Source organism: Rhopilema esculentum, chromosome 6, assembly GCF_057945365.1.
Source record: "Rhopilema esculentum isolate cy_ngs chromosome 6, ASM5794536v1, whole genome shotgun sequence".
Taxonomy (NCBI): Eukaryota; Metazoa; Cnidaria; class Scyphozoa; order Rhizostomeae; family Rhizostomatidae; genus Rhopilema; species Rhopilema esculentum.
Window position 1 is genome coordinate 7,935,543 of NC_142820.1, and position 14,176 is coordinate 7,949,718.

The 14,176-nt window shown below is 37.5% G+C and overlaps 2 protein-coding genes across 2 annotated transcripts in view; both read left to right on the forward strand.

Moving 5' to 3' along the window:
• Positions 1 to 4,898, forward strand: part of LOC135686869 (intraflagellar transport protein 140 homolog) — a 35,977-nt gene extending 31,079 nt beyond the window's left edge. The window contains exons 32-35 of the mRNA XM_065203234.2: positions 35 to 201; positions 815 to 956; positions 1,356 to 1,612; positions 4,495 to 4,898. Of these exons, the coding sequence (XP_065059306.2) occupies positions 35 to 201; positions 815 to 956; positions 1,356 to 1,601 (555 nt within the window). The 3' untranslated portion in view covers positions 1,602 to 1,612; positions 4,495 to 4,898. The remainder of the gene's footprint in view (positions 1 to 34; positions 202 to 814; positions 957 to 1,355; positions 1,613 to 4,494) is intronic.
• A 1,554-nt stretch (positions 4,899 to 6,452) lies between these two features.
• LOC135686870 (uncharacterized) lies at positions 6,453 to 13,539 on the forward strand. The gene is made up of 2 exons (XM_065203235.2): positions 6,453 to 7,560; positions 10,067 to 13,539. The coding sequence occupies exons 1-2, from the start codon at positions 7,149 to 7,151 to the stop codon at positions 11,686 to 11,688; spliced, it is 2,034 nt and encodes a 677-aa protein (XP_065059307.2). The 5' UTR covers positions 6,453 to 7,148; the 3' UTR covers positions 11,689 to 13,539.
• Positions 13,540 to 14,176: the final 637 nt, after the last annotated feature.

Sequence of the window (14,176 nt, forward strand, 5' to 3'; positions counted from 1 at the left end):
TTCATTGAAGCCTAAAAACGTCCTTGTAATTCAGGTTGAGATTGACGAATATCAAAATTATGAAAAAGCTTACGGTGCGTTGACGGAAGCATACAAGTGTATGTCGAAGGCGAAAATGAAAAACAAGGTGCAACAAGAAGAAAAAATGGCAAACCTCAAGCAGAGAGCCGGACTAATCAAAAAGTTTATTCAAGGCAAAAAGTATGTATTATGCCAGGGAATCAGACCAAACCTTTAAAGACTTAGTAACCTTGTGCTTTAAATCATCCTTTACTCTCCTTCAAATCTCTTCAGCACCTTCAACGAGATTTAGGCCTGTTTTCGACATTTCTCCTGCCCATTCAAAGCCTAGAACAAACCATCTTGCCGTCAAAGTGAGATCTAGCTTTCAAAATGCTCTGGCTATATGTTCACTTCAATTTTATTCTACTTTTCCACTATTAGCTTTTTCATGTTAAGCAGATATTTACTTTTTTTTGAATTTGTGACAACCCTATCTAGAACGGCAAACGTCCAAGCAGCTGCTACCAATTATGTACTCTTATTATAAGATTAGCTTTATGCTGGTTCAAATTTGGCTTCTTTTTGGAAAATAAGAGAGTTGCAGAAAATTCTTTGCATCGTTCACTCAGCACGGACTGGTAATGCTACGACGGTAATTATCAGCCAATGTGGTACCTTCCTCACGACCCTGCAACATGGTGGCAGTTATCATTTTCAGCTATTCTGATTTGATATGTTGCTGCACGGCTAGAAACATCCTTCCCCAACCTTTAGAGAATAAGCTACTCGATTTTCCTATCCTTTAACTTAGAACATACGAAGATGATCCACCGGAGGCAATGCGGCAGCTGAAATTGCTACTCGAAGACCCGGACGTCGAAGATGGAATTCGAGTTGGCGATGCTTATGGGTTTATGGTTGAGCATTACGCAAAAGCCCAGGATTATAACCAGGTAACTCGAAATCATCCCCTTTCTAAGTTTTTCACGCAGAGCATGTTTAGTAACGATAATGCGAAAACAGGGGTATAGTGAAGACAGAGTCGACTGGGTCATTAATTACTATAACTTAATTAAGGTAGCCGAAATGGTTTGATAGAAATATCAAATATTATCTGTTTCTATCCTTGAAGAAATGTTTCTTTAAGTAAGTAAAAATGATAATTGCTTGATGGAGATTATTGCTATGATTATGAAATTGAAAATAACTATTTTGATTCTGTCAACGTCTTTTCACGATTCCCTCCCGCTCTTTCCGACCTGTTCCATTTTTAGCTTTTTGTTCTTCTCGCATTAAAAATATATGTTATTAAAAATATAAGCTCAAATTCTTATTCTGCTTCATTTCTTCAGGCCTACGCTCTGATGAAGGAGCTTCGACAACGCGTGCCTTCCGTAAACATGGCATACTACGTACCGATCAAAACAATAGAAGCAGTGCACAAGGCATTAGAGATACCTCTCGGCAGAGGCATCGGGGCAGACACGCAGAAGAACGGCTACATTAACGGAAGCAACGAAGAGCCGGACGAAGAAGATGAAGATTTTGTGGAGGAAGAAGTTCCTGATGATATCGAAGATGATGATGATTATATATGAAAATATTAATGGTATGTACAGTTCTACCTTGCTACTGCTTAGTGAGGTTTTCACATACGATCGTTCGAGTTAGTGTTGGAGCTTCACTTGCAGCTGTAGCTATATTACTGTTTTTTTGTATTTCTGCCCACTTCCCCCCCCCCCCCCCTAATGGGTTTTTTGTTGCTAATAAAAAGGCCGTTGCTAGTTTTTTAAGGGCTGATTGGCAGTCTCCTGAAAAATTTTGCTGGTATAGAGTCATAATCTTGGTTTTGTGTACCGATTATTGTTGTTGCCTAGCTACACGGCTAAGGCAATCTTTGACTCAGAAAATATGATTGCATTTTCTTGACAGAGTCTGAGCAATGAATGATGTTGGTTTAACAATCAAACACGTTTTTGTGCTTCCATCCTTGATTTTATGTTGCTCATTGGCTACTGTGGCTTTCTGCGACAGGTAACTGTAGGTTCTACACGAATGAAAACCGAAGCTGGAATGTCTCTACTTTCCCAGACTGCAGTGAAATCCGCCAATAAACTGAAGATTATATGAAGATTATTGCCAGAGACAGTTCTGATCATAAACGCATCAATGGAATCCTTATGGTCGATTTGTTCGCTCAAGGATCCCAAATCATAAATGCTGCTTGCGGCTAAATTTTACTGATATCAATCTTCAAAGATCGTGATTTTGCAGCTACTTCGCTGTGTTTCGGCTGGTAGGAAATCTAAAACATGGCCTGGTCACTCTGAGAAAGAACGTTGCATTCTTCAGCTCGTTGAGTCACATGATTGTCCCTGTCAGATGATCGTCTCCGCTAAACCAAAAAAATAGTATAGGCATGAGATATTGATGTGTTCTTAAGATTGCAACATGAGACAAAACGATGTTTTCAATGCAAAATCCTCGAATAAGATTGCTGTACATTCTCATTACTATTGAAGAATATGCACCTTTTGATTTATTTTCCCAAAATGTAAAGATCCAATGACATCAGCAAAGTATTACTTATATTCCTTGAAGCATGCACTAAAAACCAGCAAACAGTTTTGATGAAACTTTTTTGAGAGTGCTGGTTTGCTGCATTTTTAGTCAAAAGGGGCGTGGAAATGCAATGGAAATTCCGAGAATCAAAAGCAAAGTTACATTTAGGTTGAGGTACATACTGGGGTCAATTATCAGCAAATTCCAATCCTTGGCCCTAACCCTGTGCTGGAGTTCAGTCATTAAAATTGTTTTGTGTTTTAGAGATAAAGTTTGAAAACTAAATGATACTGCCCGTTTCTAATATCTGATGATTATTGCCCCCTCCCCTTCCCCTTCTCGATCTAGAATGCAAATTGCAGCTCAATGCAACCTGCACACTGATGTCACAAATGATGACAGGCACACGTTATTGTTTATGGGACAAAAGGACTCAGATGTGCCTTAGTAAAGAAAAGTCTAAGATAGGCTGTATCAAAGTTTTTGTTCTTATGTATTAAACTCGGAAAAAGAACTGATTAATGAAGCTCTTCCTTGAGAAGATTTTGGCAGGAAGCAAGAGCATACATAACAAATCTGAGCCATTGATGACTAAGTGACGCGTCGTTACATCGTTAAGGCAAATTTTGTTGTTTATCTGTTCCTTGCTATCGAGCATTGATGTTGTTGTTGTGTTGCAAGTACAATATTGGGGATTACGCAGAGGAAAGACAAAACATTGTCAATATTGTTATTCAGCGCAACCGTCTACTGGGAGCGGATATAATGCGAAAATGTGTGGCGGTTTTTGTCATCAAGCATTTTCTTCGAAGGAACGAAATGATATGGCCTGTATACCATAATCCGGTTAAAGAGGATAAGAAATTTTTCAGAAGTTTCAATCCAAATATCTAATCTTCGCTTAAGTATCTTTTATGTCGAAAAGCCTGATTTGTGAGACTTGCGCTCTTATTTGATTAATATGCATTTATATTAGAAGCACTTTTTTCTGGACAAATCAATTTTTTTGTATATTTAACGACAAGAGCGAAAATACCGTGTCCAGATTAAATACTGTTTTTATACGCAGATCCGCTAACTTTTCCGGTGCGGATTCTCCGTTGTTCAAGCTCATGCATAAAGGATTTGCTCGGCCTTTCGCTTATGGTTCAGCACCTACTGTTTAAGGATTAAAAACACAGTTTTATACGCTTGGTAAATCTGGAAGGTTTTTGCTGACATTTATTAAAAGAACTCTTCGATAAGTGTTATACACCCAGATATATTGACACGTGTATTTGCAGAATCTCCGTCTATTAATCCTCGTTGTGTAAAGCAGTGTTTACAAAATCACCGTTGGTTTTCTCAAGGGTGTGAGGCCGTTAGATTGCTCTCCATACTTCATAATGACTACCTCTCCACTCATAGCCTTCTACGTAAGAAATACGCAGCTGTCATGCAATTTATATTTCCATGCTTTGTATTGCTAAGTGCCAAAACAAGATTTATCGCATACATGAAAGGAAAACTCCATACCATCACAGAACCTTAAAAAGATGGTATGGAGTGCGAATATCTGTAGCTTTGCTGCAGACTTTATAGCATGCCAGATGCTTTGCTGCTGACCTATGTCTTTCAAATTTCTCGAGCTCTTTCAGATACTCTCTTGCAGGCAGGAAAAACGACAGCCGATCCCAGTAGATATCTCAGAAGGAATTAAGCAGTTAGACGGGATCACGCTGGTCACCAGCTACATTTCTGCCACCGCCTCTCTACCCATGTAGTATTACCCAAGAGCCTCTGCACAATCGCTTTGAACATTCTAGCAATTTTCAAATCCTTAGGTACACTTTTTTGTTGGATAACTTTGTTTTAATTGCTATAACATGGACGAATTGCTTCATAATCTAATCGTCAATCCATGAACGATTTAATTTACTTTCTCTTCAGATCGCATCGGTTCTAACTTCAGGAAATCTCAGAGTTGTGCTGTCGATCTTCATGTTGGACAAGCATTGACTTACCGGTCGCAATAGCTAACAAGATTTGTTTATTGAAGTGAAAGACCGGGCGTGCCTGGCACAGCATGTTGGCATTGAGGCAGTTTGCAGGGTAAAGATCGCCCTGATCCCGACAATTCCTTTCATTTTTTGAAAAGAAACTGGGGTATTCACTGCAAAGAAGTAAATTGTATGATATGGCAGAAAGATTTCGTAGTTGTCTGTGATTCTTTAATTGGTGTTCAGTGATATTTGTTAATATGACGTTCAAAGTTGCACTTAATTATATTCTTCAAATTTGTAAATTTAGTCTACTTTAACAAATAGATGCAATTGTCTATGAGATCTGAATAGTATAAAAAAGAAGAAGGTTGTCTGCCTATTTCCTGAAGCTGTTTGTTTAACTTTTGCTGACGAGAAACAAACAAACCCCTTGTGAACACGCCAAACCAACCTCTTGTGATCACGCCAAACCAACCTTCTTGTGATCACGCCAAACAAACCTCTTGTGATCACGCCAGAGTCAAAACCCAACCACTGTAATTATTGCATTTAGAAAGTAAAGCTGAACATTTGCATGCCATTCTTACGTCAAGACATGTAGCACCTGTCAGTGGAAGTCAGTCATAAAAATCTTTTTTTTTCGCTTGGTATTTTCTACACTTTAATTACAAAAATGAGCAGCGAGCATATCATTTTATGCTTCCATCCTTTTTTCCGTCTGGGTTTATAAATCTCCCCCTGGTTTTTAATTTAATCATCTATAAGGTATGGCTAGAGCAACACAAAACGCATCGAGGGGTACCTGTCAATGGATTTAAAGATACCAAAAATATGATTCTGACGTACATGCTAGGGGCGTTGCTCAATATTTTGTGTTGGGGAGGAAAGGGTATTCATGGAACCAGCCAACGAAGGAATGTCGAATGTCTTTTCTCCAGCTCTAGAAGTTGATGCATGATTTGTCATTGAAAGTTGATCTTTAATCGGAATGTTTTTGGTTTGTGCAACATAAACAAGTTTTAAGCTTTGTTTTGGAAACACGATTCACTGTAAAATGCCCGTTGTTGGGATTTTAAGAGCCCTTGTCGCTTCATCCTTAATGAACATACCTAAAAGAGTGGATGCTCATGTCTTTGGACGAGGGCATACATCAAATATAGGTCATGGTCTTTCATATTAAGGGATATTTTTACAACACTAAAGGAGGGGGGAATGTGACAATCTATTTAGGTCAGTTTTTCTTCTCCAGATGGAGAGAAAGACGCTTTTTGCTGGGTCGCTTAATTCGGGCAGAACAGTCTTAAATACGTCGTAGACTGAAATTAATGCAAAGTTATTCTTCCTCGAATGTACGGAATGGTTTTGGCTAAATCCCTTGTATCTCCAACCTCAGTTTAAGATATTTAGCTCAAAAATAACACGCATCACCACAGTCAGAGAAGACTGATCGCCCTTTAATTAAACGTGAAAATACAAAAATCTCATATTTTCAGTCGTTTCAAAATTATTATGCGCCTTTCGGTATGACTATCTTGGAATTAGCGGTTTTTAAACCAAAGTTCTTTCCAGCACTCTGGTGTGAATATTTCTTGCTTTGCCACCTTGCGACAGGTGGCCATCTTGTGAAAAACTGAGCCGCTCGTTTCAACTCAATTTGGGTACATGTTTAACACAATGTGTTTCTACTCAGTCGATACGTGCATTATTGCTGACGAGCAAAATCCATCTTTACGCGCTCCTCTCTCCACCTGGGTAGTTTGAAGGTCACTTTCCATTGAAGTGCTCCATTTTTAACAAAATTCTCTTAGTGATTCTTTTTCTTTTTTATATTCAAATATAATTTTTTTTCTCCGTAATCGACAAACATCATTTCTTATTTATACCCCGAAAACCGAGCCATCTTATCAAAACACTTACCTTATGAAGTGTTTTAGCTTAAAATTTTAAATTTACCAGTCCATCATATCGACCTTCTTTACAGCTGGCTAGCTATCGTCATAGAAATATGGCGTTGTTTATAGCCATCACCTTGGCAACTTTGAAAGGGTACCTGGCACATTTAGAAAAATGTTTTTGACCTAGTTTTATGTGGCCGGTTTAGTTTTAAAATGGATGACACGACCCTATTCAAGAAGCGTCTGGATGCCCGAAATTGCGCTATTTTCCACCAGTCAAAACACACACCTTTTTATTGGTTTTAAATTTTCATTGTTCCTTGCTGCATTGTATGAATAGGTTTTTAAAACAAAGTTATTTGTCACAAGTTTCGAGGAGATTTATGCGTAATTGCAGTTTAGCATGAGGTCATTTAGTATTGATGAAATAATTGATAAGAAATGCAAGAATTTCATTATTTAGGTTTTTCCGTGTATCTTCGCAATATATTAATCTATCTATAGCTGGAAACGACACTAATTCTTCATTTTAATTTTGAAAACTTCTGCGTGGCTTATTGTGACCTGCGGGGTATCGCCTTCAGAGACATGACCCACTGTGAAAATGTTAGCGCGAAGCAAGTTGACATTTACAAACATTTAGAAATGAATAATAGAAAAGCACCTCAAAAGAGACATGTTGAACCTAGCTGTTGTTATGTGAAAAATGTCGATCTCAGAATGCAGCAAGCCTTTTAGGGAGCAAGGCAGACCACATCGATACAGCTCTGTTCTTCGCGGAAATGTTACAGCGTTAGTTTTCCGATCTCTTGATCCTCGATTGGTCTCACCGGGTACTCGTACAGATTCAAAATTAAACAGCGAGGCACCCAAAGATAACTCTAACGAAGATGGAAATAGCTGCTTGCCAAGTAAACTTTTACAGATATTTATCGATGCAAATAGGAATTCAATGAACAAGCAGCTTGTAGAAAGTCTTGAAGAAATGATGCTTGTTGGATGGATAGCCCCATACACTTTGTTGTTGTCTGGGCCTAGTGACGATGCAGAAGTTTTGAGAAATGCTTGGAGACAGAGAATATTGAGAAATCCAAAAGAATTTTTGCTTAAAGATGTTGGTAAGCACACATAAAGTTACACGAGTTTTTTCTTAACTTAATAATCGGGTTAAAGACATTAATTTCTAGTCCTACGTGTTTTGTCAAAGCCGTCGCTACTAAACGGATCTTGGTTTATAGCAGGACAACTAGTTACACTTTGGGTATTGAATCCTGTTAAAGACTTATAGTAATTCTGAAATATGAAGAAATAATTTGCAAAAAGATCTTTACTATCCCTTAATTCTACATTTAAATCGGGGCGTTGTTGAACCTAGCTGAAGAAAGTTCTTGTTCGGAATTATGATGAATACATAAATCAGATCAATGAGATATCGAAATGATATTTTAAAACAAAGAAGCATTATCTAATGGCTTAACTGCTTCTTTGCAAAATTTCAATTTGGTAATTTTTGCATCATAAAAATACGGACGCAAGCGCCATTAAAAACAAGCCCTTTATTTTATAAACATCATTCATTAAGACTGTTTGCTTGGTGAGAAAAATTGTCCTCTTTGCTACTCTACGTACTAGTCTGTTTATTTTTACAACACTATTGAAATATTTTGTGAGTATCATTAGACCGTCAACGCTCATTTTTCTAATTATTTTTCAATTCAAAAGGAACCTTTTAAAAAACTTCCACTATTTCTATGAGATTTGTATTGGCAGTAATAAAAACTGTCATAGCATCTTTTGTACTGAGAATTCCTGTCTTCCATTTCCATATCCCCTATTGAATGAGTGACACTCAATGAAGCATGTTTAGCCTTTAATAAAATGACAGTTATTGCTTTGGTACAAAGTTGCCAGAAGTAGGGGGATTGAGGAGACTGCAGCCAGCAATAATGGTTACACTGTGCTCTATTCCAGTTTGTTTCCCAAGATTTTTGGTAGTTCTTTTAATGTGGGAAATGCTCTCCAAGATTCAATGTAAAGCACCAAAAAGAATGCAAAAAGTCAATATTACTTCTTGCCAGACAATTTGTGTTTCAAATGATACACTGATTACATATTTTTCAAAACATCCATTGTGCACCACCATGCCCTGCATGAGCTCATAAATTATTCACAAAAACCCACGAAATTGCAAAAATATCAAGCCATAAAAAGGTTAAGAATTCATTTAAATGGAAGGGGATTAGCGAGATCTTATCATACTTAATCCATTTGTAGCTTTAATCAAAGGTTTCACTCTAATTTTACACACCATTCAAATTCTGGATATTTTCTTACAATCATTTTTCAACGATTTCAAACAGTCTTGAAGTCATGGTACAAGTAGTAGATATAGGATTTCTTGCTTGATTATTTTAAAAGTGGTAGCAAGAAATCTATTGAGAACTCAAAGCTTTTTAAAGGCACAGAATGTCTACCATTATGACCTGACATTTATGTCATCCTCAGGAATGCCCATCCAAATTTAAATATTAATTATGATTTTGATGTTAAATGATGTTTAACCCCACATTATTTGTTCCCATAGCACTAGAAGATAAAAAATCAACAAGTTGAGTTCAGGATGACTTTTTATAAAAAAAACTGCTCTTATGTTTAGAATGAGTTTTTCAAGAGGAAGATTTTTCCAGTTACTGATGAGCAGTGTCATTGAACATGTTCTCGGAGGTTGATTAGCCTTTGGCTACTACCAGATATTGTTCTAAAGATCGGTTTCCAGGTTCTTTTTGCCAACAAAGGGGGTGAACAATCCTTTATTTGCTGATATTTTTTGAAAATTTGCTAACTAAAGCATCCTCAAAAACTCCTTGTCCTTGATACAGAATTTTAACAGTAGATAAAATGTATACAACAGGCATTGGCTATGATATTAACTTGTGGAAAATAGCAGTATTTAAAGGGAGTGGTGCAAAAGAGAATTTCCGTAATATTAAATGATTATGGTCTCACAAATTTGCCAAAATCTATGCCCATTAGTCTGCTTTGGCTTTTCAAACAAAACAAAAATATATTTATTTTCATTTAATTATCAAAGCCAATTGGCAGCAGATCTTTTTTGACCTGCCTCTTATTGAAATTGCAAGTGATCTATTTGCTAAGAACGTAACACACCTTTCCTGTCGTTGCTTCTTTTTCAAACAGGTTGCTTTCTTTATCTTAACTTTACTTTCTACTTTTTACTGTTTACTTTTTGTGAAGTTTCTGTTCATAAATTTTTTAACAATGAGACATTGTAATTGTTTTAAAAATCCAATCAGTATTTTGTTGATAGCTACTTATTTGATTGAACTGCAGGTGAAATTGCTATAAGAAATAAACTTACTGAATGATGTTTCGGAATTCGGAAATCAAATTTAAATGTTCTTTGAAGCTTTGTTTGAAGCAAAATATTTACATTAAAAAATTGTCAGAGCACAACCAAGAAAGCCATATTTAAGAGAAGAAATTGCTGTCTATATAATCAGTTTTTTCACAATGAACAAGGTTTGATTTAGCAGCCGAATAGAATTAACTTGTGTATTTTTAATGCGCTCAAGGAAATTAAGCCATTATTGTTTTTTCCGCCAGGCTCCGTAAAAGAATTTGTCGTTGAATCTCTGCCTCATTCCCAGTTTATCTCGCTTTCAATAGCGCTTTATGACACCGTTGTTGAGCTTGATCGAAATGGGAGGTGTGCGTCACGTGATACAATTGTCAGGTACCTGAAAGATGTTTATCACAACGTTCGGATTCCTTCTGAAGAAATCATCCATACATGTTTAGGAAAGCTTATCGAGCAGAGAAAAATTTACCATGATGGAGTGGGCTATCGCGCACTGATTGATAACAGCCCAGTTCACAAAAGTCAGGTAGCTGATCAAGCACTTGAGGAGACACGCGAATTTCTTGCTAAGAGTTCTTTTAAGGATTCTGGGCGCGAGAAAAGCGATGGTGATAGTGCCTGTCGCAGTTCGACCTCTGCGAAAGACGCAAAGAGAAGATCAAGGAGAAGGCCAAACTTATCGGATGGTAGTAAAGAGGATACTGTTAGCAAGGCACACTCGGACGAAGATCGACACCGATTCAACATGTTGTTTTTAGATCATGTTTCACAAATTGGTACGCCAATGATGTCCAAAAAATCCTCGAGGCTAAACAAAGACGGTTCGAGGAAGAAAACCGCGCCGTCTTCGCTGGTGTGCGCAGGAAAGCCACTGTTATTGCCTAGCAATTATATGGACCACGCTGATTTTGATCAAGAAATTAAAATCATCGACATATCAGAGCGCATGTCTGTCTTGAGTCAAGGCTCTAAGTCACGGCCGAAGAGTTTTCAAAATGTTGTAAACCAAGCCGCTATGGGGCAAAATGGAGATTCGTTTCAGAGTCCTGGGCAGCCTTACGATAAACACAACCGCAGCCCGCAACCAAAACGACCTAAGCCACATCGCAGTCGAAGTTTTACAGAACCTTCAAAACATCGGCCTAAAGTTAGGTCTTCTAAGGCGGTGGACAAAGTTGATTTCCCGCTTAGACGGGTAATGGGAACGGAAGAGCTACGTGTTGCAAGCAAGCGGGATCGTGATACAAAATCTAAGAAGAAAAATGAAATGATTGTGGTAGAAAGTGCATCAAACGGTAAAAGTAAGGACCCAAAAGGAAAGGAGAGAGCATCAGGTCAATACGACACTGGTGCCCTAGAACATAAACTGAAAATCTCTTCTGAAGGAGTTCAAAATGAGACGATATTGGAACAATACGACATCGTTGTCCATGATAAAAGCAACGGACATCATTCGAAAAACTGGAAAATCAATTCTGACACGGTGTCGATCACCAATGCGTCGGAGGCTCCGTCCATAGCGTTTAGCTCGGACACCCAGTCATTTGCTTATACTTCGGACACTTCTTCACCTTTGCAAATCAAGAAACGAAAAGACATTTCTTGCAATCACACAAACAATAATAGTAATACAACGCATAGTAATGGCCTAACCTGCATGTGTTTGACAGGAAAAATTGAAAATAGTGTAAAAGCCAATGGTTCTGATAAAAACTCTGAGAAAGATGACACGAATGTTTTAACTAATGAGGATGACAGTATATTTGATTACGTAGACAGTGAGCACGATGCATTTGAATACAGATCGTGCGAGGAGGATTTCGAAATACATGCAGAGGATTGTTTAGAAATTAATCGTGCAATTTAAGTTACATTGTAAAGACTCAATTCGTCGCTGTCTTTTTCCATTCCGACATGCAGCTCGGTATCTAAACTTCGCCAAGAAAATATCAGTGAAACACCAGAATCAAAGAACTAAAATGGAAACTAGGCCTTACGGTGTTATTTTAGAATACAACAGCAGAATCCAATGCAATGAAATGATGGGGTTTAATTTCAATGAGATAAATTTTCTTTTAAATAGGTGATTTCTTATTTTGAAGATCATTAAGTAACGCTCCATGAGATCTTTCAGTGATGTTCTTGTATAAAACGGGAGATCTTTTATATATTTTTCAGCAGGGGGGAGGAGGGGTTGTTATTTGTTATATGTATATTCAAGCCAATCATTCCCTATTCGAAAGACATGTTATGTTCCAACTTCTATTGTTGGCATTTGGTTGCAACTCGTTTGGTAGTGATTCAGTAATTTAGACCAACAACTCTTTCTCTAGGGTTCTTCCGCTCCCAAGTGCAGAAACCAACTAGATTTTATCCAAGAATAGACACAATTTCTTCAAATAAAGATTCTTTCATTCATTAATTCATTTACAAATACACATCACCTTCTTTGATAGGGAGACGAAAAATAGAAAGTTTTTCAATTGAGCGAGGCAACCCCTCTTTTTGAGTCTAAGAGCATGTCCTTTGAACTAAATAATTATTACACTTGTTCTTTGATAACAAAGCGGGGGGTGGGGAGCTCCTTCATGCATTAGAAGACTCTCGCTCGTTCGTCTCCCCAACGAAAGTGTCAGTAATTGTCATTGCTTACTGCTAGCCATCACTGTATTTTCAGTATGCTACAAGTGTTGTTATTTTGACGTCATTTCCTTTCCATTCCCTATTCTGTATCACGGCCCATTCAAAGTAACTTTAATTCCCGCCCTCCTACGTTTTTTTAAACAGAATCGAATGTCAAGTTAAACAGACTTATTTATAAAGTTTTTATGGTATTTATTAGCTAAGTGGCTGCCTGCTAGCGGTATTTAATATTCATAAGTTTTGAAAAAAGCATATGACCATCTATTTTTGTTTCTTCTTGCTTTTCCTTGAGGAATATAAATGCCAAGTTCTAAGGCAAACCTCCTGACATCGAAGCACTGATACAGACTATTGCATTGAGGGCAAGAGAACAGTCGCCCACACACTAACCTTTACAGTTTGTTTTAGAACTGAATTCATATCTTCTGCAATCAATTATGACATTTAATCCAAACCTTTTCTGACTTGAGTCATCTTTTTAAAGAACTGTTGTAAGATTGGTTCTCAAGCTAAAATACGTCATAGTCACCATCGTTACCTTTTCGTAACAAGTGTAGAAGTTAGGCCCAGTTCCAATAGATTTGGAGGTCAAACTTAGTCATGCATTTAAAGACACTAATTCTTTTTTGATGAAGGAAATGTTTCACCTTTTTGGAATGTTTTGACTGAATAATGGTTTAGAGAACAAACAATTTCCAAGCTCTAACCACAGACTTCCTGAGTTTTATGAAGTATCTTCTTTAAAATGTAATGATAACACCTCGCGCTGCTATAAAGAAGCTGAACAGTGCTCGCGCTGCTGTATAAAAATAGATGTTGAGCTTTTGATTGACGTCTATTGAGATTTTTGGGTGGTTAGTAGCAAGAGTGCATCTTTTTCTATTTCTTACAGCGCCTCTGTGGTAAATTGTTTGCTTATATGTGAATGCTGCTTCGAGGCACTGTAAGTGAAATACACATCTGAGATCGAGGTTGTAGAGAAGTGGCAGTTATTATAAGACATCACACTTGGCTTTGACAGTTTGGGTCCTATTCGCCAAAGACAACTAACCTCATTTAGGTCTCAGAATCGTCCGAGCGATATTTATTTATAATTACATTAATATGCTTCTTGATAACACCCATACATGTTTCTTCGTTACTCAATATAGGCCAAGACGGACAAACGCGTAGTAGGATTTCCGTTTCTTTTTAACAGATATTGAAGATCCCTTCAATTTCCCTTAATTCTATGTAGCTCTCAGCAAACCACTTGCTTAGTGTAAGAGTTTAGTTTTATATATCTAAGACAACTCCATTTATCCTTACCTGTTTACCAGTGACGATAAATTTGCAAAGTTAAATGTTTTCAAAATCAAAGTCTCATTCAACTCGGTAAAAAGGAGAGTCCCTAAAACGTACCCTTGGGGGACACCAAGTTTAAACACTGACAAAGGGCTGAATAGGCTACTAATTTTGACTTGCTTCCTTTTATCTGAGAGAACTTTATGTATGCTTTTAATGTAGCAAGTAAAAGGCTACGATTGAGACAATAAAATGCTTCGGGGTTGGAGGTGCTGTAAGTCTGCTTTCTAAAAACTTCGGCTGGTCCGTTAAACTGCAGCGGTCAACTTTCTCTAAAACAACTCCGTGCAGCCAAATTGCAATACAGAATCTAAACATTTAGAAACATATCACATTGGAGATAGGCTTAGGTGCTCTGAAACAAAACC